Here is a 27,066-nt window from a genome sequence, read left to right as displayed (position 1 = left end):
TTCCTTTCCTTTGAACATAGGCTATCCTGTATCCTACCCAGAAAAAGAAAGAGGTCTTTAAGGAAGCATTTATTATGGATTCTGTTACAGGTGCATGAAGTTTGTACAGGTAGAAGATTCTTGTCTTCCCTAAGAAAGAACATTCTGTAGGACCACAACAGAGACTTTTTATTCCTGTGGAAAGGTCTTCCTCTTGATGAGTCTGGGCTTGTGAATTCTGTGGTACATGATCTTTCTTGGGTTTCTGTGCCTGTTCAAAAGTGGACATTTGTAAATCAATCAAATGGTCTGAATTTTTCTTTATTTTCATTTGCACGTTGCATATAGAGAGACAAGGAAAACATGCTGTGTACCTGCACTGTTTAAATCATTTTCTCTGTCTTAGCTGTATGTTTTTAATCAACAGGAAGATTGGATGGCTTGGGGGGGGAAATATATATATAAAAAATATATATATATCTTATATATAAAATATATGTATCTTATACATTGTTATATCTGTACGTGCGCACACACACAACTATCAGTAATTATTTTCCCATTCTTCGTCATCTAAGAAACTGGAGGAAACTTTTCCTAGGAGCAGGATGCTGTTGCTGTTATTTCCTGCAGGAGAGAGATCCTCAAGGAGGGATCCAGGGACACTTGGTGCCAGCACGTTGGACCTCCTGCATTAATAGCGAGGGGTTCAGTGCGGAGTCAGGAACAAATAGTTTCACACGTTGGGTGGTGTTTGACGGTTTTGCCCTCAGTAAGTCGAGCAATATATAATGAAACAGGCGAAAAGCACTTCCCACAACCAAGATTTCCAAATGCTATATTACACATCTGTCTGTCACACCACTGAAATGGGGCTGTTTTGTTGCTTGTATTCAGGCGCCTTTTGAATCCAGGAGTCTTAGGATCTTTTTCCTCTTCTCAGTGGTTTAAATGCCTTAATTGGTTTGTGAACGTCTGTAAGGGGGGCTGCTAATCCCTTCTTCATTGAGTGTTGGGCTCTTTGGTTTCACTGCCTTATGTCTTTAATGGTTGGTAACCATTAAACTTAGAAGTTGATGGCTGCTTCACCAGTCACAGGTTCTCCAGACTAAGGATCATCACATCTATCCATAGCTGCATTCCGTGGTGGCTACGAGAAATCCCATCTTGGAAGGGTAAGCTTTGTTAAGCCCTCAAAATACTGCTTCTAGTCTCATTTAAAACAGCTATCTTAATTAAATGAAAACACAAAACGGGAGTCAGCTCTGGGCAAGCAGACTTGCAGGGCGCAGAGAGGAGGGACTGCTCGCTCAGGAAGGTTTGCTAGCTCTTCATCAAGAAGACAACACTGGAGTATATCCTGTTGGTTAAGGCTCCTGCGTTTGCTTTTAAAAACACAGGATAGAAAGGAGAATTATTACATAGGTTCTGCACTGACTGGTTTTTAAATTATTCTCAAATCACTTCATAAGGTGGATTTCAAAAGCAGTGCAGTCTGTAGATGCATCTTTGGGAAGATGCTTAAATGAAAGATTTCTTCTCCCTCCACCCTCCCTTATACCTTATCAAGGTCTGTATCAGGTGTAATAAAGTGGTAGGGGCTATGAGTGCTTTTCTTTGCTAGGTGGTGATACACATTTTAAAAAGGTGAATGAGGTGTTTAAAAAAAGTATAATTTTTGCAGCTCAGTCATTTAGGATAAATGTTTCTAGGATAAACAGTTGCAATTTAGGATACGTGTTTCTTGTTTTTTAAGCAAAATTAAGTTGATTTTATTAATGTATATTATTATTGTAATATGTGATTTTCTTGGTAAGAGACCTTTTTACTACCATATTTTTGCATTATTGCAAAACACTGCACTATTTTTTTTCTTCTGGAGGAAGGTTCCCGTAGAAAGGAAATAGGGCTAAACTCTTCAATCTGAAATAGAGACTAAACTGCTTTTCATTTACTTTTCTACCCTTTGAGATGCCAGAAGCAATTTCCTCTCGAGGCTGACTTCCTTTCTGGAAATGATTTTTGTCTCCAACCATGTTGAGGCTCTTTTCTCATTCTCTCATTCTGACTAACTTGCTTTTCCCCTCTGACTTGCTACTGGTGGAGCCGATCTCTGGGAGGTAAGTCATTACATGCGAGATTCACTCTTAACTTTCAATTTCAGTTCTTTTTTTCTTTTTTTTTTTCCTTTTTTTCCCCCCCTCGCCTTCTCCTCCTTAGCCAGTCAGTCCAGAAGGACAAACAAAGCACTATTGGTGTCCTCTGCGAGAGAGCCCTGCGAGGGGGCTGGCTGTAAATTGACGTGGCATGGAAAATCTCTGCTAGTTTGTAGCAGCTCTAACATCGCTGGGAAATCAGGCTGCCTTTTGCCAAGTTTGTGGCTTGAAGTCATTCCGGGCTTAGTGTTTATATGTAGAAATGAAGAGCAAGGACGTGTGGATTTTAACTTGGGAAGCAGAAGTTTTCTGTATTTGGATTTATGGCTTATAGAAAGCAAAATCAAAGGGAATTTTTTCATTACTTTTTTTTTAAGGGAGAGCAGCAGATCTTGCTGCCCACTCCCCCCTGCGCCCCCACCCCCTTTTTTCCTGTAACTTAATTATTTGCAGATCTTGCCATGGGGTGCGGACTGAGAAAGCTGGAAGACCCAGATGATAGCAGCCCTGGAAAAATCTTCTCTACGTTGAAGAGACCACAAGTTGAAACAAAGACGGATTCTGCTTATGAATACGTATTGCTGGATTTTACTCTAGAAGGTATTTTTTTCCTGTTTTTATCTTTAATATTTTGAGAAAAGAAGGGATAGTATTTCACTTAGCTCTGTCTAGTTTGACTTGCAGAAAGCTTAGCCACTTTTATCAATGCTAGCCTAAACAAGGCTTTTATTTTGAAACACAAATCACGACAAAGGTCTTCAGATAGATAAAATTACAATGGAAACTGCTGGAGTATTTTTAACAACAGAGCTCTCCAAATCACTCCACTGTCCTTGTTAAGGAAGCGGGCTAAAAACTGCCGGGGAGTTTTTCCTGTGAGTCAGATACTGCCATCCTTTCTGGCTGCGGGTAGCGCTCGTCTCGGCTCCGTGTGACCGCCCAAAATTCACTGTGCCCCAGCAACGGGAGCAGAATGCCCTGCCTGAGTAATGATGTTTTAAAGTGTGCTGGACATGGGAAAACAGGCTGTCATTGTCCGTGCTACTTTATGCAGAAATAAGTCTGTTTCTTAGCTGTGTACCGGGAATCGCTTTCTGTCTTGTGCCTACCCTAGTCCCTTGGTGGTTATTTTAACAAGAAGTTCCTCGTTTCATGTCTCGGTATTTTGCAAACGCCCGGCTTGTAGTTGTTGAATAGCCCTTTGAAAGAGTGACCAAAGTGAGTCCGAATTTGTATGCGTAGCTGGAGGCAGACGGGGCGCTGCGGGATACTTCCTTCCCGAGGGTGTCCCGTCTCTAACAGAGCAACTCCCTGTTCCCCAGAGTTGAAAACATAAACAAGCCCAGATGGCTGCCCTCTGAGCACGGAGCAGCGCGGTTTTGCGCTCGCTTTGTAGTAACTCACACTTTGCAACAAGCAAATCGACTGAGAAGCCTTAGAGGGAGGGTTTCCAGTTGAAAGCAATAGCTGGAAGCAGGCTTTGATAAAGGAAGAAGCGTTAGTGGATGTGCTGTTACTTATTTAGGAACTGGTTCAGAAACAAAGCTTGACCTCCTCCTAATTTTCTCATTGAATTGCTGGCCTGGAGTAATATTTTCAGTTTACATATTCCAGGCTTTTTATTGAAAAACTGCAAGATCCTCAATAGGAAGAAAACATCCCAGTAAGTTACAGTACTTGACATCCAGCAGTACGGTAGCGCTTCTTGTTTGCACATATGAAGATGAGTTGCTCATTACTTCGTTATGTGTGGGGAAACAAACCTTTCTTTATATGGAGCAGTAGTAAAGTTGGGCTGTCTAATACGTGCATTAATTACCTACTAATGCAGTGATAACAAAAAGCATAACAAAACCTAATTTTCTTGAAGTGCATTTAGTACTCTTAAATAGTCTATGTTCCAGATAGTTTTGCTTCACTTTATTGTAACATGTTTCCGGGAAGTGTCTTGAACAGGATTTGTAATAAGGAAGATTGTCACTTTCAAGCAAAATGCACATCAAAGACGTGTAAAGAAAGATCTATATTATTTTAATAACATGTCATTTGAATACAGTTTAAAGAAAGGTTTTTTCATATTCAGTCTCATATTCAGCTTCAATGACACTACAGAATTCTGAATGCTAAGTAACATTGACAGGGTGTTCAGCTTTGAAGAGCAGAGTTATAAAATACTTTTAGCAGTATAAAAATACTTAATCTTTTCCGTATTTTATTTTGAGCTCTACTTTTTGAGCTCAGGTTGTGAATACAGGCACAACATATAGTTGTACTGTATTTCTGGAGGCAATTGTGCATTTTGTTTCCTTACAGAAAGTGAGGTTTGGCCAAAGCACTGTAGGGAACACAGTGGGCTGGGTTTCCCCTTTGCCAACTCTTAACCTCTTCAACTCAGTCCCCCTTGTTTGTTGCCACAACAGTGTCCTTGGGCTAAATGAAGCTTTCCAGCAGTTTGGAACAAAGTTGATTTTCACTCTGCTGTGAAACTGTGCTTGCTTTTCAGGGCAAACTTGGCTAGTTTTTAGAGCAAGATCTTTCCCAGCGTCTGGGATGGCTGGTTGTCGGAGTGACTTGCTAGCCCTGCATTTGGTTTTCTACAAAATATAGGATCCCCTAATTTAGTATCCTCTCTATTCCTACATTAAGATAGAAATTCAGCAAGCGTAAACGTGTTATATTTAATTCAGTGTGTTGTTTTCTGTCTTCATGAGTCTTTATACTATGTAAAGTCAAAAAGGGGCTGTTGGAGAGACTCTCAGGAGTCCATGGTCTTCTTCTAAGCCATAACAAATTAGTCAACAAGTCTAAACCTGCTGGCTGGTCCTTGAGTCCTTGAGTAACTTAACTAGTAATCAGCAGTGTGTTGTACTTTGGTCTCTCCCCACCCACCCCTTGTCCCAAAACACTCCCCTCCCTATGCCAAGATCAGCCAGAGTCCTATGAAGGTCCTTGTGCAACAGGAGAATCCCCCAGGAAAAAAACTGCGGGCAGTCTTTTACTGGCAGGAGTTGCATGGGACAGAGGAGATGGAGCAGAGGACTCTCAAGTGTAACTGCAGATGCTCTCCAGGTACTGCAGGTTTTACAGGCTGGATCATAAGGTGCATCTCAGTTACACAAATAACTTCTGCTTTGGCAGCTGCTTTTAAACACAGGGTAGGAAGAGCTCAGGTCTTACTACTCAGGCAGATTGGTTCTGCCTTTTCCAAACTCTCATGTTAGGAAACAGGAGACATGACGTGAATGGTTTTCATTTCAGCCCACTAAAATGACATAGTGTGAAGCTCTTGTTTATCTGAATATGTGTATGAATATGCATAAAATATCTCCTTTGTCCTTGTGTTCAGTATCATGCTTCTGAAGTTCAGTATACAACTAGCAAGTTAATACTCCTGCTTTTTTTGGCTTCCATGTGTTGTAGTTTTTGTTATGTATTTAACATTTCCTGAATGAGACACTAAGTCTTAATATGAGAGGACTTAGTGGATAGAGGCAATATTATCGAAGAAATATACCGTTAATGGCTTTGTGAAGAAAGTGCAGCAGCCCAGTGCTGTGTGTGAGAATGGCAGAGCTCACAGGAACTGGGTGAGTTTGCCAGTGATCAGCAATAAACCTTCTTGTAGACGGGAAATAGGCTCGAAAGACTGAAGCTGTTCAGAACATCACTCATCAACCAGCAGAGTTCTAGCTCAGTTTATTAGATAAAGAGAATGGATAACAGGTTTGTCTACTGGCCGGATCTGTGACTTTCTGACTTGATGTGTCTTTGATAAATCCCTCAAGGCCTTGTTAGCGCACACCACTTTACTAAATATGAGTGAGCAGCTAAGTGAAAGAGAAAACCAGAACATTAAATGACATTCAGGGAATACATTTTCAAAGTGATGAGTGAGATTTATTGTTGCTGTGTTTTTCTCTTGATAGCTTTTTGTTTTAATTGCAAAATCAAAGGAGAAAAAAGTCTTTACTTTTTTAGGGGTTGTTTGGTTTTGAAGGGAATGTTTAAAGTAGCATGCTAAAATATTTGAATCTCCTAAAATGAGCAGTGTGGGGTCAAGAACTTAATTCCAGTTCAGTTGCACATCAGTAACATCCTCCCTTATCTTAATGCACTGAAAGTTTTCCAAAGTGTGGGAACTGTCAAAGTCCCCAAAAGCTCCACGTCATTTACAACAAGGGTCACTGACAGAGGCTGTCACATTCCAAGCCCAGCTTCCTTGTCACGAGAGTCTGCATCTCTTAAGGATGAAAAATTTGATGTTGGCAGATAAATGCTGGGAGAACTAATCTTCAGTCTGTCATCTGTATGTAAGTGTTGGTCACCCACTTGGCAGAGAATCTGAGAGTATCGAAAATTCCAGTTGGAGTCGAGGGGAAGAGTCAGAAATCCATGCTCATCCTCAGAGGGTTCCTACTTAGAGTTAGTATTGCCATGTAGCTTATTGCAAAATGTGCTTAGATTTACTTTGAAAAGGAATTAGGACTATGTTGAAACTGTGGTTTTCAACATAAAACCCACACATTGCTTTTAAGGGTTCCGAAAAAAAAGCTATTTAAGAAAAAAACGTTGTTTTTAGGCTTAACTTTGCACTCAAGGAATTTACATCTCAAATAGGAAAAGACTAAAAAAAACACAGTTTCAGTATACGTAAGACTTTGTCTAGACAAAAGTGTTGCTCTGCTTTTGAATTTGAATAGTCTTGTGTTTAAATGCTAATACAGTTATTAGCTTGACAGAGCTAGATCCAACAGGAGAGTATTGCCAAGTGAATTACAAGTGAATATGGTCTGTTTGTGAAAATATGTACTTCAGCCAGTTGAATCCGTAACTGTGGATATGCTCTTTCCTGTACAAAGAGCACCGTAGCCTTTCAGTAAATAGATTTTGTGTTATATAGGTTTTGTGCTTATATAACAACTCACCAAAATCTGCATGCACTTCTGTAATGCCTAATGTGCCTCTCCTCTGTGTTTTCTACGCTTTTAGCTTCCTCGAACCCAGAAGTTATCAAGATCAGTTCTGTGCTGGATATAGCATCAAAGGTGGAAGAATATTACAATTTAGGATATGTCGTAGGAGCTGTTCATCCCATTATCCTGCCAATTGGACGCAGGAGGCATTTCCCTGCAAGTCACATGTATCGAGTGGTACTTTCACGATTAAAATTAAGGTAACAGAGAAATCATATACCATACTGCATGGTATTCATACTGTATGGCAGTTCATTACTGACTAAGTGTATTGCTCACATGCATAATATCATTAACTTGAAATAAGCACCTCAAACATCAGTCAAAGAGTTGTACCTTGTCTAGAATGGTGAGTGGGTTGGTAGAACATTATTTTATTAACCCTGAACATTTAATAGGGTAACACTCTATCTTAATAAGCATCCAAGCAAATCCAAAATTATTGGTTATCATACTTGCAGTAGAATTTTAAAACACGTTTGTGGGAAAATATTTTTTATTTTTAAAAATTTGTATAATAAGACATTTTATGTCATATAACCTGAAGCAAAAAAAAATAATACATTTCTTTTAATTCCCTCACATCAGAGTCACAGAATCGCACAATTGTTCTTTTGTTTTTCATTTTTGAAACATTTGCCTTTAGCTTTTTCGCTAAGAGTTTGCCATTAGCCTTTTCTCCGTGAAAATCACCTAAAGAGCATGAAGTACTGTCAGCTCGGCCAAGATAAAGCTTCTTCTTCATTCTTACCAAAAAACAAATACTGTGATTTTGTGGGAAATAGATATATAAAAATTTATTTCTGTTACCGAGGAAAACTCAGGAGCTAGTAATCACAGAATCACAGAATATTTAAGGTTGGAAGGGACCTCTAGAGATCATCTAGCCCAACCTTCCTGCTCAAGCAGGCACACCTACAGCATGTAATGAGGAGAGCAGGTGCTATTAACTTAGATCTCTGATGCTTCCCCTTCTTTCCTCAGTCATGGGCAAAGAGTCTGAGCTTCTTTTGGAAGGCTGGAAGGACGTGAACCCAGCAGGGCCCTGTGCAGCTCTCAATACTTCGGTAAAACATGGTTCACTTGAGAGTTGCTTGGTCAGATGCCTTGCTTAAACAAGCATTGTTCCTGACATTTGAGGCTCTTTGTTAATCAGGGCTCATGCAACTTACTTTCATAAAGTTAATCTGCAAGGCAGGAATGTTGTCCGTGTGGACAAGTGCTCAGAGGAGCAAAGCAGAATATTGCTTCGTACAGCTGAAGCTCTTGAGCCTACATTGCAACACACAGTTTCCCCAACTCAGTTGATTCCCATGGCAGAGAGATCCATACAAAATCAGGGTTTGAACCTTCATGCCCTTAAATAAGAGAAGAAACCTTGTGGCTTGAATCCTCATGCCCTTGAATAAGAGAAGGACAAGAACAAGGCAGCCTCCAAATGGAGCTGCTGGATTCACGCTTCCCATTTCCTGTGCAGGTGCCACATGCATCCGTGCTGTTTTTCCTGTACACCAACACACCTCAGAGTTCTCCAGCTGCTATTTGGAAAATAACTCATCCCATCTTTCATTTGTGTTTCATTCTCAGGCAAAAGCTCACATGGAAAAAGACACACAAGAAAATATCATTTGTAGCTGTACATCAAATGTTGTGGTCCTGGGTACCAGTGCTACTGGCTTTAGACAGAAAGATTCCTAATATTCTTGACCGTTACCTGGGAGTTGAAGCATTTGGGATTCTGCAACCTACAAGTGATTTCAATGTTACTTCATTAAAATCAATTGCTATTGCAGTATATTTCTAGAATTTGCCCCCACTGTTATTTCATAAACTACCTGGGACACTGCTCAAATTTCAAAACTAAAAAATAGCATGTAAACACTTCTGAAAGCACCATTTTTTAGTGTTTTTTTTTCTGTTTGTTTTTCTTTCTGTGTTTATAGATGTATGTTTCTGTGTGTATAGAAGTATGAAAAAGTATTGCCAGATCTCGTTCATAACCTTGATTGCAGAAGGAAAGAAAGGGACTGCACGTGCAAGCATGTGCCCAAGCTAGCCACAAAGTACTGACAAAGCCTGCTTTCTTTCTGTGTCCTAGCCAGAAGCACGCAGCACCCAGAGGACAAAGGCACCCCAGGCTGGTCATTGAGGAATGTCCCTTAATGTGTGAAACACTGACAAACGAGGCAGTGAAGGAACTGCTGGAAAAGGTACTCTAGGGTTTTCTTAATTTTTTCCAGACTTATTGCAGGATTTTTACTTCTAATAGAAGTGTACTATGGTTTTTGTTGATGTCAAAAGAATTAGTTTTCTTCTTTCTCTACTTTTTCTAATTTAGGACTTAGTCCTGAGTTCTGTAAAGTCTAGGGGGACATTGGCTAGTGGTAGTGGAAGTAGAATCAGGCTTAAACTTTGACTCACAATCTTAAAAAAAAAATGCTTGCACAATAGCTCTTTTTCTGGAATTAATATTTTAAAATTTTGGAAGTTTTATGTTGTTCTGTGTTAAGTAAAGTAATTGTAATTTCTAATATGAAGCCTAATACAAATTTCAAATACAAAACTATTTTTTCATTCTTTAAACATTAACAAAAACCCAAAATACAGAGTGATTGTGTAAAACCTCACACTTTTGCAAATATTGTATGGTTAAAGAAAACTAAACTTACCGTACAGTGCAAGCTGCAGTTCTGGTTCTTTTTGTGTTTCACTTCCTCTGGATAGCTGAAGACTTGCCGAAACAGGAAATTATTGTTATTACAAGAGTTAGTGATGTCTTTTACATTATTTGCTAAGGAAAGAAGTTGAGGCAAAAGCATATTGGAAATGCTTAATGATCTTTGAAATTATCAAAGAGATGCTTGTAGTTTTTACATGGCTTGCTTTGAAATTACTGTGTTTCAGGTGTTTCAAATATAAAAATGGACTCAATACACATTCATATCATATGAGTATTGCTAGCTTGCCTATATAGTGCAACCAGACAAACATTTAAAGGCAAAATGTGATTGAAATTAGCAGTGATTTGATTTTCTGAGGAAATGTGGAATGTACGAACTACATGAAAATAATTTAAATTTTAAATCCTCCCAATGTTTTAAGAAGACTGAACCAGTAATCCAGCCTAAACTCACTTGTTTAGGAAAGACTTCCTGAACCCACAAGACTTTGTGACGCTCGGGAAAAAATAAATTGTCATATTGCCTCTTTTTCCACATGTTGCTCGTCATGATTAAAATTCTTTTGGTTGCATTAGGGAAAAACAAAAAACAAACAGCTGCTCTGTGCAATCACAGTGCTGGCTGAATTTTGGCCAGTTGCAAAAACTTTCCTATTCATAGGTAATGGATAGATAAATTATAGCCCGTCCATCTCTCATGATACTAAAAAAAGTGTGGTAGTACCATGGAATAGTGAAGCTGGGTAGCACATAAGGGAACCAGGAGATGACCAAACTTAACACAGGACAAACAACAACTATTTTGGTAGTATTGGTGGTTAGCAATTTTAGTGCAGTGAGTGTCACATATAGGTTTAAAGCAACAGTACTATTCATTGCATCACTATATTGCTTATCTCTGGCACTCAGCAAGTAAAATACTTGGGTTTTGTTCTAAATTAAGAATTTTGGGTGCACTTAAGTTAGTATCAGTACTTGCCATCTTTACAAAGTGCAAAGACACTGTGGAAGGCCTCTATTTGCCTACATGGACAGCCTACAAATTACCTTGCTATAGCACAAAGTATTGCGTCCTTTATATTTCCTTGAAAGTCTGCAATTTAATTAAACAAAACCTATGTTTGAAACCAAAATGTTTGAAAACAAGTTATCCTCTGTCTTAAAATGACCCTTCAGTTGACTCTCTGTTGTAAATGCAGGTTAATGAAGCTGGTAAAAAAGGAAAGAAGTTTGTGGGATTTATAATGCAGCATTTTCCTCAACCTAAAGCTTGTAATGGAGCAAACACGGATGGAAATGCAGAGCTGGAATCAACACTAGGCAGAAGAAACAGGGAACACAGAAGAAAAAATTCTGATGAAAACTATAAAAACTGGAATGAGGGGACACTGAGTGGTCAGTCATCTGAAAGTGGGATAGAAGAGGAAATGCAAGCAGAAAGTGGATTTTCACAGGATGCAGATGTCCCATTTGGAAAAGAAGGCAGCCCTTTTAAACCACGAAAAGGAGATGGTAATAAATGCTATTTATTTATTGCAGATATAAGATATTTTATTGAGTTATCTTTTGTTGTTGTTTGAGAAAAGGTATTGGCAAAAATAATAGACAAGTGTGTTTTATCAAATACTGGCTTTGGAAGATGCTACTTTATTAAATGCATACTTATTTCAAAAAGAACACTTTCAACAAGGAGCCAGAAGAAATATTTACACTCTGCACTATTTAGATCTGCACTGTGATAATATAAAAAAATATTTCAGTTTTCATACAGACTACTTGCACTAGAGAATATAAAGCATTAAAAAGTTGTTTAAGGAGGAAGGAAAATAAAAAAGCTTGTAGGAAACCTGGCTGTTGAAGACTGTGTAGACTATATAGGTTAGTATGGGCAAAATGATGGCTAAAACAACATCTTGCGACACTGAAGCACTAAGACTTGTCTTTTTCCAGGACAAAAAGGTGGGGAAAAAAAAAGGTGAATACTTGTTTTAAGTAATCTAATGCATGAGAACTAATGCAGAATAGCATTGAATTGAAAACAAGCTAGCATGATACTTCCAGGTAAGCAGAGGCAAAGATTAGGAGGACTAGGGTTTACCTTGATCTCCTCATTCTCCTTGAATGAAACAAGCTGTCTGGTCTATGGAGGGATTTTATTCTCCTGTTAGCAAGAGTTTCCCTCTTGAAGGTTAGCCCTTTTCTGGGGAGGAGAACAAACTTTTGGATTATTTTATTTAAATCTTAAATTTCCCCTGTGCTTTTTTTTGTGTCATATGCATTTTAAGGACACTCCAAAGCAACCTTTTCACTTCCCTGTTAAGAGTTAAGCACTCTGTCTAGTTTGTAGCCTGCCAGGATAATGCCTCTAAGCACTGAGATAATCAATGTCCCTCTTCTTTCTAATACTTGAATTAAAACAAGTTTTCCTACAACATGCTGAGCCTTTATAGCAGGATTTGCTGAAGCTTAACTCTTTCCTTACATCTTGAAGTAGTGGGTTGTTACATATAGCAGAAGGGAGCTGGTTCTGCACAGAAAGTTGTCCAGACCTGTTGGTGTAACCAGGTGGATCAACCAGCCCCTTTCCAAACCGCAGGGCTGTCAGGAAATCCCTCGGGAGGTTTTTGACAGGAAGGTGCCTGTCTTCCCTGCTCCCGCTTAAGTGCTCAGGAAGGTTCCTGGAGTTTATCAAACAATTTCTGAAAATTTACCCTCTTTGCTTTGTAAATGTTTGATGACCATTTTAAAAAACGCTGCTGTGAATTTTAAAAGGAGGGAGCTATATGCACGTGGGTCTGTGTTGCCACATCAGTCTGACCTGTCTGCATGAGCCTGCACTCAGAAGCAAGGGACAATGGGTGCCTGAGTGCCAGATTTTTGGGGTAATAAGACATGAGTTTAAATTATTTAATTATACCATAAAAATTACAGCTGGAGGAGGCAATTTGCTGATAAATGCCAATATAACAGTCTGTGGAGGGGGCACAATAAACCTGCGGGAAGATAGGAAAGGCATTGCTTGCTGCTAGAGTTCAACATTTGATGCTGGATGTAACATGCCTCGTTACGGCTACAAATTATTGCTCTACACAAAACTCCTACTGTTTAAAACTCAGAAAATTGGCTTTCACCTTCGCTTAGTTAAGTATATTGGTAGCCAGAAGTTTGCTGAGCAACAGAAATGTGAAGTTGGTTTTCACTGAGTTTTCTCTTGCATCTGCTATAGTTTCACCACGTAACCTTCACCTCCCGTGAGGTCTAATGCAACCCTACAGCAGCACGTTCAAATTTTTCTTCTCTTCCTGAGCATTTCCCCATCCCTCCTTCTTGAGTAAGTTAAGAACTCAGACTAACACTAATGCTTCATCAGGAAGCAATTTTTGGAACTGCTGTTTAGGGTGCTGGGTTGAAGCAGAGAAAAGCAAAAAAGACAAAAGACATTTATTATTGAACACTCTCTCTGGAACATCATTTTTTTGACCATTTTATTTCTTTTTTTCCTCTTAGATAAGCTATATACAGTCTTCAATGTTTTTGATGATGATTCTACCTGCTGGACATATCACGAGGGCCTTTTGTCCATGAAAGTTACAAGAAAGGGATCTGTTGTCAGTACACTGGAGGCAGACTGGCTAGAACTAACCACATTTTACTATAAACAAGGATTGGCCTTAATTGATTCTTTTGTGCACTGGGAGACATCAAAAGGTAAATATTATTGCTGAATATCTTGGGGGTTTTACTTATTGGTAGAGATCTACTTATTTTGCAAAAGTGATGTGTTTTCTTATAGGTTGAAGAGCAAACTTTAAGCATGGTCAGGTAGTCATTGCAAATCTGTAGAATCAGATACCTGATCAGGAAATAAAGCTTTTTCTGGGTAGCTGTAGCTTTGAATAATTGAAATTTCTACTGCTTTTTCTTAAATTCAGGACTTCTGAAACAGAAAAGCAGTGTAACATTGTAATGCAATACATCTTTTCTGCTGGTGGTCTTGATTTGTACATGGATTATATCGTGAAGCTAGAAATACTCATGTTTGGCTATTGTATTTTCTTATATTTAATGATAAATTATATTTAGGTGCTAGGCATAATTGCCTTGCAGTTTATAATCATGAGAAAAGCAAAGGCTCTTGTGATGCTTTTGCAGTGTTATCTCCCCTTGTGGTCCTGATTGCTTCACGACAGACTCTTTCAATAGATGCCTGTGCTTGAAGGAGTATTCTGGCTTTCTGATTGAAAAAAAAGAGAAGATACTGGAGTTTTAAGAGCAGTACTTTAGATGGCAAATTGTGAAGACTCTTTTCCTTCTTTTTATAGCAATATCTTTATGCTTTTCTTCCATGTTCTGATTAAAAATAATATTTCTGCGTACTCTCTGCAAGGCTTGGGTTAAAGGAGGGTTCAAAACAAAGAAAAAATGTTTTAAATATACATATAAAAATGAAAGTTAGATAATGTGGCTTCTTTTAAAAATCAAACCTTAAAAATACTGAGAATCACTACATTCCTGCCACTCTATGCCAACATAGTTATCAGAATCTGTGGACGAACTGCAGCAACTTCAGTATATTTGCATCAGGTGGAATTGGCCAGCAAATTCCTCTGACGGTGCATATTTTGTGCATGTACATAGTCTAATGGCCCACTTCGTATTGACCACCTTCATGTTCGCTCCGAGATTTTACTTCCTTCCAAAGGCTTCCTTGCGGGGGGAGAGGTGAGAAATCAGGCATTGAATTTTCAACACAGCTTTTTTTTTTTTTTAGAGCTAGCAAATAACTCTCTGGAGATGCCTTAAAATGCACTGAGGGGTGTTATGAGCAGCTGTTGAAAGTAATCCCTGCAGCTGTTGTCCAGCAGTCTTGCCATTCCCTGGAGCTGTCTGCTCTTTGCTGTGTGAGGAGCTATCCCTTCTTTCATAGCCAAGGGATGATTTATTGGGGGGTTCGTGCTGCCTTTTCCCAGCAGCTGGTGCTTCTGCTTCAGCCCCGCTCACCAGGAACATACTTCAGAGCTGTGGGTGTAACGTTGCTGGGTGAAAATAGATGCAGTTGGAGGCACAACCTTGTGTGTGCAAGGAATTCTGCAGCTGATGTCGGTGGCCTCAGAGCTGCTGAGTTGCCCATAAGCTAAAATATTTGTCCATGAGATGGATGTGGAAGAGCTTTACAACCAGCTAAAATGTTCCATCCAATGGAGGGACCCCTACAAATGTTTTGGGTGGAGATAAAGTACTTCAAGGTTTATATTCGCTGCCATAATTATCCTTCTTGTGGGTGTGTTTGCAGCTCCAAGCGTCACCTTGCTTCTGTTCCTTTCTTTTTCATGTGGTCTAAAGCAGCCATTATCCTATATATTTCAGTAAAAGGAGCACATTTTAACCATTGCTTAAATAAAAATAAAGGTAACTAATTAATTTAAGCAGCAATAGAGATGCAACACAATATTTTTGGCTGGAGAATTAATATTAACAAGGACAAAGAAGTGCCCTCAACAGAACGGACCTGGGTATCCCATGTAGTTTCTGTAAGGCTTTCAAGAGGGATAATTTGGACATGAGACACTTTATTAACAAACGTTTCCTCTTAAAATGCTTCTGAGTGGAGATGCCTTATTTCAGTAATTGTTTAAAATTTAGTTATTTAATCATGTTAGAATGAAAGAAAAGAAATAGTCAAAACCTCTATAGCTTGACTTCCTGTTGTAAGTGTCTGCCAGCAAGGTGAAGAAAAGTTCAAATCCATTAATTTGTAACAGTAAGTATACTCATAAGTCACATATTCAGCTTCATATACAATCAGTTTATATTTGTGTGTACTCTAAAAATAAAATAACGTGCCGAATATCTCTATAAATATGCAAAGGAGGCAAATACACATTTAAGTATTTAAATAATAATCTCAAAATACATAAATCTGCTATGTGTATTACAGTAAAAATAAGAAGGAATATGAAAAAAATAGCCTAAGTAGATACTCAGTATTTCATATTAGCAGAGATATATTCAAGATACTGGATTTCCTGGCTTATTTAAGGAACTTCTGTGCCTGCCTGGGCATTTTCTATTTGATCACCAGGCCAGTGGTGCTCCCAAGCTTTTGTTTGCTTGCTTGCCTTTTTTCACTGCTGTTTTTTAACACGATCCCCTTCACCTGAGCCTGTGGCCAGTACAGTCTTCTCTTCACATTTGTGGCATATTCGAGAAGATGTAAATCTGATATTCAGAGGATTACTTAGCTTTTCTGCTTAAATTTAGTTTATTTTTTTCTTTTTAGTCTTTAAGATAGTCAGCTCTTGAGGTACCACTGCACAAAAGGCTTCCACATGGTTCTTAGGAGATGCTGAGCCAGAAAATGAACCAGCAGGCGATGCACAGCTTTAGTTTGGGCCACCTGGATATTGTCAAACTTGCACAAGAAGTAAGTCAGGGAGGTGTGCTTGGAAACTTCCTTCCTTTCAGGAACCTTCCTACAAATCCTGCCTCAGGCTCTCCCTGTGGTCGTTCATGTATTTATTCAAGTAACTGCAGATAGACTTTGCAGTTTAAGCTTCATTTATCTTGCACTTCTGTCCCCCCACACCAGAAGCCACATTGATCTTGAGGGATATGACACCAGAGAGCTTTTGTGTGCTGCAGGGGATGTGTTGAATATGGGAAACCTGAATTCAGACTCCAGCATGGAAATGGCTAATGCTTTGGAGAAAAGGAAACCCCTATTGGGTGCAAAACACAGCCCCTCTAGGGAAAAGAAAAAAAAAAAAGAAAAAAAGGACTTTGAATAATACATAGTGTGTCATAGAGTGTCATACAACTTACATAGTTCATGAAGATGTAACTAGATGCAGGAATGAAATGCTATGAATCTGAGCAATTTGATGATTTGCTGTCTCAGCTTATTTTAGTTTAGAGGACTTTTCCATGAGAAAATATTAGCTGATGTGTAGATCCTAAACCATAAGATTTTATATTCCAGCTTACATTCATCCTTCTTTCCGCAGGGGACCACGTGCCCAGGTCTTTAGAAGGATTGTTTATCTATGAAGAAGAAGGGTCTGGAGTTCCAGGTTCTATCAGGAAAGGAAATGACGCAATCGTTGTTGAACAATGGACGGTTATTGAGGTAAATTGGTGACTATTCAGTAATGTAATTTCCTTCTGATTTTGTTGTTGTCCGAATATTTGTATGAATGTCCATAAACACGTGGGATGGTTTCTTGAGGCCATCCAGGTGAGCTAAACTGCTGCTGAAGTGATTTTAAGTAAAAGGAGGAAGAAAATAGCAACAACTGGAAGTTAAGCAGGTAGAAATCGATAGTGAATAAATTACATATAGTTTTCAGATGTGTTCATAGTAAAACTTTTGGGTTTTATTCTTTTAGGTTACATTGTGATATCTAGTGCCATAATATAAAGTTATCTTAGTGTTCTTTAGTATTTGAATATGACAAGATTATTGGCATGAATGAGTGATTTTTTTTTTTTAATTTATGTATAGAAACATAAATAAAACCTGCAGAGTGTCTTTACTACTTTTTATGATTATTAATGTAGGGATGTGAAATTAAAACAGATTACGGACCGTTACTGCACACGCTGGCGGAGTTTGGATGGCTTCTGACCTGTGTCCTGCCTACACCTATTGTACGACATGACAGGTACCAAAGAGCAGACTACAGCACTTCTGTGTATGCCCTAAGTTAGACATCTCAGAGAATTACCAAGTGACCTTTTTTTTTTCCCCTTTGGTATTGAAACAGAGAAGGAAAAATGTTAACAGTGTTAATTGCATATAAAATCTGAGACATAAGTAGCATTATGCTGCAGTTGTTAACAGGTTGATTTAGGACAGTTGACTTCAGTGAGTTTCAAACTAGACTAGTAACCCTCAATTTTAAATATGCTGTTTATGTCCAAACTCGATAATTATTTTGTTTAGGAAACTTTTTGCCATAGTTCCACGTAATGGGCCAGCAATGGGATTGCTCATAGGTTTCAAGTAAATGTTGAAGTGCTTCACGAAAGCAGGACCTGGGTGAATGACTGTTACAGACCATGTGAGAAGAAGCAGTGCTGTCACAGGACAGTCATGCACTGCTTACTGCAAATGAGGGAGCAGAATGTGCTCACCCAGCAAGTTACTGAGCTGTTTCTCCTCTTCTGTAATGTAGACATCATATGTCATCTTAAATACAGTAGCAAACTAATAGATTTCAGTTCTGTTATTTTCTCACTGTGATATTTCTTTAGGTGTCTGGGAGATTTATGTATACAGGAAAAGCTAATTTTAACAGGCCTCAGTCCCTGTAGTGTTCCAAACTTTCACTTTATTTGGAGAACAACAACAAAGTACTGTGCTCTTTACAGTACCAGTCTAAGAAGGCACAAATGAATTACTGGATTACATTTACACAGGTTTTTAAACTCTGCTTCCATCAGGTTAAGGCTGCCAAGGTTTAAAACCAAGCAAGTGTCCTGAGGCATGACTTAAGGCTCATTAAAGACAAAGAATAAGACACTGGGTGACTTCTGGGTAGTCTTTGGATCCAGACCCTACTGTATTAAGTCAAGATAGCATAAAAAGGATGTGAATGGAGGGTTCCAAAAGAACTGCTCCAGGAAAATGGAATTTCCTTCAAGTGAGCTGACATAATGAAATCAACTCATCCATGTGAGAAAGGAGTATGTCTGGTCGGGAAATGGATTTGGAAGGTTGATACAGTCTTTTCTGAGGTGGGGTGGGAGGAGGTGTTATATTTGATTTTAACTAGTTGCTCAAAAATCAAAGAAACAAGGAATAGTGGTAAAGCACGTGACGTGTTTTGCTATTTGAAGAGTCTCTGTGCATTTTGATTTGAAAGATAAGAAATTCTGAACTTACATTTGGTAAAGCCCCCACTCCAACAAAGCATTTTTTACAACACAAGACAAAGTAGTTGTCCTTTTATTAATTTCTTCCCACAAATATCTTTGTCTAGGAGTGTTAGCTTTGACGTGGTGACTTGCCACTGAGAAGGCTGAAGGCACAACCTTGAATAAAACAGGAAAAAAAGCAACCTGTCACGAGCTGTGATAGTGTGAAAAGGGCCAAATCCTGGCCGGATCAGAAGTTGGGTTCATTCTACTGCAATGCTAGCATAATTCAGATGAAAATGAAGCATTTATTTGGGTGGGCATTTGTGCATGATGTCTAGTAGCTCTTGTCTTTGAATGGCTTGTGAGGTACCTTTAGAGGAAGTACTGCAAATCATCTATTATGTGTGTGTCTATAGTTTATCTAACATATATATCTCTTCAGATATCTTGAAAAAAGCCCACGAACAAGGGAAGGTTAAGAAAGGTTAAGAAGTCCTGAAAGACTCAGAAGAACATGCTTTTGTACCGGCAGTCTGCCTAGTGGTTGGAAAGTACTATTTTTAGGCGTTAACGTTGGTATTTAAGGAAGAGAAGAAATTCTTGGGTGGTTACTCTGTGTCTGATAGGAAAGATGCTATTCCTGTGGTGGTAGATGATGCTAAGAATGCAAGTTCAGTGTCGGAATAAAAGAGGGCATTTTATGCTGCTAACAGCTGTTCGTTCCCAGACTTTGAACTGTGACCCTAAAACCCAGGCTGAATATTAACAGGCTTCAGAAACACTGTCTGATAGACCGTGCTACCAAAACCACTCACAGTTACCGTTTTCTTCTGTCAGTAATGCACAATTTCTTGGGGAAGTTCTGACAAATTATCCTTTTTCATATTTATTTTAAAAATGATTAGTTCAGTATACATAATAAGTCTATTTAAGAATCAGAGGACTGCTAGTAGGACAGCTTGCTCACCATTGTTATTTTCCTTTATATTCCCCCCCTTTTTTTCTGTCTTACTCTTCTCTTAATTTTTTGCAAAGCTAAATCTCCTAATCTGAGATCTCCTAGGATCTCTTCTTAGCCATTGTACTCATTACTTGTCTGCAGACAAAAAAAACATGACTCTCAAGTGTTACTGCATTTATTGGAACCATCATATGACCTGGATTAGCTAACAGGTTCTGGGGTGTGACAGAATTGTCATGCATTTAGTATTCCTTTTTTCTTCTTTTTTCAACAGCGTTAGGAAACAGGCTGTGCTTTAAAGCCTGTCCCTGTGAAATGTTGTTGTTTCTATTTAAAATTTTTCCTCTTTTTTTACAGCTGTTCTTCACAAAATAAAATGTCTTGTTGTGTGGAGTGTCCTGCCATGTGGTAGCTAGTATCATAGATCAGGGCCTCATTCCGTACACAGACCAGAGCCCCTAGGCCTGTTTTAGCCTTCAACTCCTGCCTCACAGCCTAAACCACATGGAATATGGGAACGCTTCCTTAAGAAATGCCATCTTTGCATTTACAAATAGAGCCACAGTAGCGGTCATACTCTTCAGACATTCAGAATTTTCTTCTTGTTTTTTTTGTTTTGTTCTTTTGTGCGGTCTTGTTTGAAAAATAAGCATTTGTGGTTCTTGGGTTCTTCAGTCAGCTCATTTTAAAATGGACTTAGGTTCCCTTCTCTTAATTTCCCTGTCTTCTTCTGTCAGTGATTATATATTTTCAAAGGTACAAGAAAATAGAGCATTGAAAAATATGCAGAAATTGCTGTATCTGTGCATAGCTTGGATACTTAAATTTTGTCAGCAGTCATGAAAGAAGCTATTCTAAAAGCTTCTTTTGAGGCCAAATAAGAATGCAAGAATGACTCACCTTTATTTTGAAAATATAGTAAGTGTCCTGAGGAGTCTCATGCATTATATACTGCTCTAATTTACCAGGTAAATACGTTCAAGACGAGTTTATTGGACACATATATTTGATAACGATTATGTCAAGTTCAGGAGGCCTGTAGCTAGGATAACATTAACTGGAATTAAATCTGGCAACGGAAAATTAGAACGTTAGGGAATCTTTTAGTAATTTCATGTGCCACATTATTAACATGAAGATAGCAGAAGCTTCTAGAATTTAAGACGCGTTTTTGATCTAAAATTAGAATTCTTTCCAAGTTTCAGATTTCCATGGACTGAGTGCCTTGGAAGTGATAGGAAAAGGGCTTCAGCATCCTTATTCTGAATATTCTTTATTTCCCCTTCCTGATTACTGTAGCCCCACAGAAAACAGGCAGCCAGATTTCCTACGAGCCCTGCAAAGCAAACGAATACAGTGCAAAGCTCCCGGCTTTGTGATGGTTAGTTTCTCATCACAAACTGCCAAATCTAAGTTTCCCAAACGCTGTGACGCTGGAGGCAAAGACTGAGTTTGGAAGCGGGAGGGAGGCCACCAAGTGGCTCCTTCCAAGGCTTTTCTCAATTTAAATTCAGTGGAAATCCCACTGACATTCACCACTTTGTGAATTAAACTCACAGCCACCTTGTCATGTGCTGCATCTTAATAAGGTCAGACTTACAAAATTGGTAATTTACTTATTGTCTGCTCGCCGTCGTGTCCTTTCTGGCAGAATTTGCACGAGCTGAAGCCTAACGTTGGCTTTGTTTCGTTTGGGGCTTTTCCCCCTCTTTTCTTCTCCCCAGGAATGCAGCCGCTGTTACAAAATAAGGCCACGGCTCCGGCCAGAGGCTCTGCTGAGTCCCCTGGCTTGAGAGAGGCCCCTGCACTGATGTGGGTGGAGGGCTCGTGCTTACCCCGGGGGAATAAAGGTGCAAGGTCGCCAGTTTTCCTTGTCATACAATAAAACTGCAACCCACTTCAGGTGAGGGAGATTGCAAGGGCCAAATCTCATCCCCAAGTGGGGTTTGTTGGGGGACACGTCTAGCCCCCGTGGGGACATAAAGCAAGATCTATGTACTCATTTTGGCCATATGGCTCCAAAGCTTTCACAGTATACGCGACCTCATGTACACACAATTTACACTTGACTGTAAAAGTATAAATACATTAAAGTGAATGTTACTGCCTTTGAGATGCACTCAAAAATATTCTTCAAATTGCAGTGAAGGAAATCTGGCCACGAAGCAAGTTGTTTTTCTTCAGAGACCTGTCATGTGGAATTCGGCAGTCCAGACACCGGAGGTGAGTAACGTGGCAGTGGTGGTGCTACGAAAAAGCCAGGACTGCACCTATAGATACCAAACAGGTCTCGGAATTAATGGAAAAGCAATATCGGCCAGGGTTACATGTGAGGAAATCAAGTCAAGTTTGTAGTTGAACTCAGGATTTCTTGACAGTTCTACATTTTTTTTTCTCAGCTACATAGATTTATGTGATACATACTTGGGAACAAAAGCACAAGCATAATAAAACCTGTTGATTAAAGTATTTTGTTCTAAGAAGTGGCTAGTTCCTTAGTGGATACGACTGGCTATACTGTAAGAATTTCTTTGGAAGTTCTCAGTAAAAGCTTAAAGGTATTGATGCAAATCCTGCATCTGTTCCACCTGAGAAAGAAGACACTATTTCAGCACCTGTGTGCAGGCTACAGCAGACAGCTCTGCTGAGCCTGGAGAGGATGAGCTGGAGCACTTCCCTTCGCCAAATCTTTCCACATCCCCTTCTATTATTGCTGGGGTTTAGTGGCAGTTCAACCTTTTTCTAACCAAGAGTGCTCTTCTGCAATAGACTTTTTAAGGAGCTATGAAAACCATGGGCATTTTCACTCATGTCCAGCACCAGGTTAATAACTCTGACCCCTTGCTTTCATGCCTGACTTTGGACATTTTTTTTTCTTAATATAATATATTAAGACCTGATTTTTAGCTGCTTGCATCAGAATTACTGTGTTTAAAATGTGAACAGACTTAGTACCTAAATATGCCTCTTCAAGTACCACTGAATGTCTTTCTTCTCTAGCAAGAAATCTGAGTCCACTGAGGTCATTTTATGAGGCTGGAGCTGAAATGTTTGCAGAGTAACATTTTCCTTCTGTTTCTCCAGTTACGTCACTTTTTCCCTAAATTTCCTTTTTTTCTTTTTTTTTTTAACTTCCCTGTTTTTTTAAGCAAAATAAAATTAATCTCTGAATTCACAAGGCGCATGTGCCTCTAGTAAAATTTAAATTAATAGATTTCTTAGTAATACCAAACTAATGTAGCTTGTCATGCCAGCTGTGCACAAAACAGCTTGATTTCAGTTATAAAATAAGCTATGGGAATCTGAAAACATTCTTTATTATTATATATGTTAATTATATGATATAAAATATACATATATAAGTATATTAAAACATACAGAGTTTATAGGGGAAAAAAGTATAATAAAGAATGGTATTTGTTTTGTGTGTTTTCTTTGGACAAGCTTTTTCTATCCTCTTATTTTGGCATCCAGGCAAGGCCTGTTTCCTTCCGTTCCTCCCGAGGCAGCGCTGCTTCCCCTTAGTCCAGTTTCCCAGTGTCTCCCTCCGGTAACAGCTTCCCTTCAATAAGTTTCCTTTTACCAAAAGGGGCCATTGTTTTCACTGTTCTAGGAGGGCTTGGGAGAAAACGTGTGAATGTGCAGAAAGGAGGCAGAACTTGCCAAAACGTGGTACAAAGTTGGTTTTGTCAGCTTGCTTTTTCTTTTAAGTGTTGCCCTACACGAATCTCCCCTGCTCCGGTTTCCCTCCCGTCCCATCCTGTTCCATGTGTGAGCCTGTAGCCTTTGCAAATCACCTTTTTGTCTGTAAAAGCTAACAGTAAAACATTCCCTTTTATTTCAGAAGAAATCCTTAAGGCAGGTTACCAGGGAGGAAAAAGGCAAAACCTCTAGCAGAAGCGTTGGATTGGACACAGCTACTTCTCACCCTGTAGAAATGGGCCAAGCAGCTGAAGAGTTTCACCTATCTCCTTCTAAAGAATGTTGGATCAAGGAGGGATCTTCCCAGTATGGAGGCTTTCCAGGATTCAGTAGCAGTGATGGAGTCTTAAGGGAAATAGATGATGGACAATTTGACCAGGAAGATGGAGTCACTCAGGTCACGTGTATGTGATAATGTAAGTAATTGCATCAGCTGGACCTGTACATAATCCTCACAAATGTTTAAAAGAGAAACAAAAACTTTATCCTGTTACTTCAATGCTTTGATATAATCCTATGACTTTTCCCCGCCTCCTTTTATATTTTTGTTCTTTGTTGTGTTAATCCTATTGTAGTAATAATGCTAGTGCAAAATACTGGTTTTCCGTCTCTTAGTAGAATAATTACATGCCTGGGTGCTCTCCTAACTTCTTTGTTAATGCTTTGGACAAGCAAGGAAGCAAATGCTGCAAACCAGTGACGGATTGTATTCTGTAAGAGAGAATGGAAATGGGCATGCTGCGCATTTTGGAGGTATTTTTTTAAAGGATGTTGTAAATATTGCTGAAAAAATATAGAAATGAACTAGCTGTCTGTCCTTAATTTTCAATATAACCTTCAATGCACTTGCCTTGTCTAAATTCAAAAGCCTAGGGAAAAGAAATGTCAGTCTTATGCTAGAGAGTTAACAAGTTAAGTTATGTTTGGACTTGGTGCGTACAGGAAACCTCGGGGAGGTTGTGGGCAAATGCATACTCCTGTAATTTAATTCCACCCTGCAGGATGTTTCTGGTACACCAAAGTCAAAAGCTCTTCCAGCATTTAGCTCATACAATGATGTATTCAGCATTTACTCCTGAGCGGGGGGAAATCAGGAGCCACTCGCCCTCAGAAAGATAACTTGCATTGCCTGAAAAAAAGCGGTATGAAAAACTAGGAAGGAAGGACCGACAGCAAGGGACAGGCATAGGGAAGAAGCAGGCAAATTATATACCAATATTCTGATGTAGATATACAAATTTCCTTAGCTAAATGTATATTACACTGGATAAAAGTATATGCAACTGTGTTAAGCTTTAAAATAATGTTTAGAGGAGATGCTGCAGCTGCTGCGTGTCCCGTGGTCACAGCGAGGAGGGGTGTTGGTGCCACGAGAGGTTAGCGCTGACGCAGGTCTGCAGGGGAGGCCTCAACAGCAGTTATTTGTGTGCTGCTCTCTTGAAACTGCATTCTGTGATAACCGAATTTCTGTCTAGGCTGCTCTGCCACTGTAGCTGGGGGAAAAAGCAGGAACAAGAGAGGAACTCCAGCTTTACTGTCAGGTCGGATGCGTCCGCACACAAAGTACTGGAACGTACTTACTGCCTGTAAGAAGTTGCTTTTGACTAACAGTAATTTCAAGTTTGAATAGAAGAAAGTCAGAAGAAGCTTCAGACAATGAGTGTGCAGAAGAGAAAGGGGATTACAAATCAGAATTGTAACTTACAAAAGTTACCTTTGCCACAATAAGCAAAAGCAAGTCATGCACCACCATACTACTACCTCGGTTTATTTTTTCTTTTTTTCTTAGGAAAATAGCTGGCATCCCAGCAAAATAATTCTGCATGTGACAGTTTTAAGGCCACATACATGCCACGGGGCTGAGAGTGGCGGATGCTGCTGGCATAGCTGCAGTGGTGGGTGCGTGATGCGCAGGACACGGTCTGTCTCTGTTGGAAAACCAACTGCGTTTAGCATGTGTGACATGAGGGGATAGCTGGTCTTGCTGTGCAAACTGGAATATCTTGCTCCACTTCCAAAAGTATTTTCCCTAAGTTATCAAAAAAGTTATTGTCACATTTTGTACGTGTGTGTGTGCGCGCATGCAGGGACTTGAGTATTGCTTCTTACTTTCTGTGCAAAGCAAACGGTCAAGAAAATTGAAAACTTGAGTATTCCTAGGTTGATTCTTTTTTATTTTAATTTATTTTATGCCATTTTTTATTATATCAAAAATATTACTGAGCTCTTACAAAGAGTATCCTGTCTTAACGTAGCAAACACAGAATGGTTAGGGGTGGAAGTGGCCTCTAGGAATCATGTAGTCCAGCCTCCTGCTCCAGCAGGGACACCCAGAGCACAGGCCACCCGGTCGCATCCAGGTGGGTTTGGAAGATCTCCAGAGAGAAGGAACCTCCACAGCCTCCCTGGGCAGCCTGTGCCAGGGCTCGGGCACCCTCACAGCAAAGAAGTTCCTCCTCACCCGGAGAAGGAACTGCCTGGGTTTCAACTTGTGCCCACTGCTGCTTGTCCTGTCACTGGCCGCCACGGAGAAGAGTTTGGCCCCTTCTGCCCTACGTGATCCCTGGGGGACACGACTGGCCACAGGACTCCGACTGGACTCGGCCCCATTTATCACCACACTCTGGGCTCTGCCAGCCAGCCAGTTCCCAATCCACCTCACTGTCCACTCAAACGCTAGTGAATCCAACTAGACTCTAACTAAAGACAAGGTTACAATGCAGTAAGTTATAATACAAAGGTCTAAGTCAAATGCAGTTAATCTTTCTAGAATACATGTATCTCATAACAAGAATAATTTAACTTCTTTTTTTTTTTTTTACATCATATCTGTATGTATGGCTGTAAAGAATGCCAGAGTATCAAGTCAAGTAGTATCCACATGCTTTTAAAGAGGCTTTTTTTGCCGTATACTTGGCAGGGTACCCACTAGCAACATATTGCATATTGCAACAACAGACTACTTAGAAATTGTGTGTGCTATGAATGTACATAGGTACCTTTGAGGATATCCCCAGTTTTAGGAAGACAGGCTCTCCTTCTTCATTTCAATTAAAATCACATTCCTTTTCAGTATACAGAAGTTTACTTGTACTTTAGTCCTTGCCCCTTGAATCTCATAAGGCTTTGAATGAAATTGCTGTGGTTTTTTTCTCCAATCTGAGTCTATAAATGCTAAATTGCATCTTCTAAACCATTCAGTAATTCCTCTATAGTTAAAGATATCTGACTTTTTTAATGCCGTTTATCTTAGATGCAGCATATAAAGTTGCCCCCACTGTTAGAACATTAATCCAACTTGTTTTCCTAGCTGTCTGTTGTCTTTCACCCCACAGGGCTACTACACTTAAGCTCTGTATGGAAAATAAATAAAATACTGTTCTTCCACCTGGAAAAAACAGCCATCTGACAGAAGAGTGAGTGGGTAGCAAAGGAATAAACTCTTCAGCTTTTCTTTTTTCATATAAGAACTCAAGGAAATGGTGAAAGTGGTGAGTAGCAGGCTTAGAACAAAAGAGGCTTCTTTATTTAGTGAACTGAAGAGCTCATTGCCACGGGACACTCTATTTAAAACCACGTGGATTTGAGAAGTGAAAAAAAGTCTATTTTATTCCCTCTGTAAGTCACTGAATTGGAACCCGTTGGAGGCTGCAGAAGTTGGTATGATTGACTGCACATTTGTCCTCTTTGTTACCTTTCTTGTAAGCACCAGTTCTTTGGAACTGAACACAACCACTGTGAGTTTATAGCTGAGAG

General features: G+C 39.4%; 1 protein-coding gene across 2 annotated transcripts; it reads left to right on the top strand.

Moving 5' to 3' along the window:
* The first annotated feature begins 1,110 nt into the window (after positions 1-1,110).
* On the top strand, positions 1,111-24,100 carry RFTN2 (raftlin family member 2). Of its 2 annotated transcripts, none has more exons than XM_026049651.1 (10): positions 1,111-1,154; positions 2,589-2,735; positions 7,125-7,308; positions 9,207-9,318; positions 10,988-11,300; positions 13,296-13,496; positions 16,793-16,914; positions 17,346-17,449; positions 21,753-21,831; positions 23,453-24,100. In XM_026049651.1, exons 2-10 carry the CDS (start codon positions 2,597-2,599, stop codon positions 23,720-23,722), a joined length of 1,524 nt encoding a protein of 507 aa, XP_025905436.1. In that variant the 5' UTR covers positions 1,111-1,154; positions 2,589-2,596; the 3' UTR covers positions 23,723-24,100. The 2 variants fall into 2 exon arrangements, with proteins under 2 accessions (XP_025905436.1, XP_025905432.1); XM_026049647.1 differs by lacking the exon at positions 1,111-1,154 and adding an exon at positions 1,987-2,099.
* The last annotated feature ends 2,966 nt before the right edge of the window (positions 24,101-27,066 follow it).

This window comes from Nothoprocta perdicaria, unplaced genomic scaffold (genome assembly GCF_003342845.1).
Source record: "Nothoprocta perdicaria isolate Ctin4 unplaced genomic scaffold, notPer1 scaffold_11, whole genome shotgun sequence".
In the NCBI taxonomy this organism is placed as follows: Eukaryota; Metazoa; Chordata; class Aves; order Tinamiformes; family Tinamidae; genus Nothoprocta; species Nothoprocta perdicaria.
Note: the sequence above shows the minus strand (reverse complement) of the source record. Positions and strands in the feature narration are given on the sequence as shown.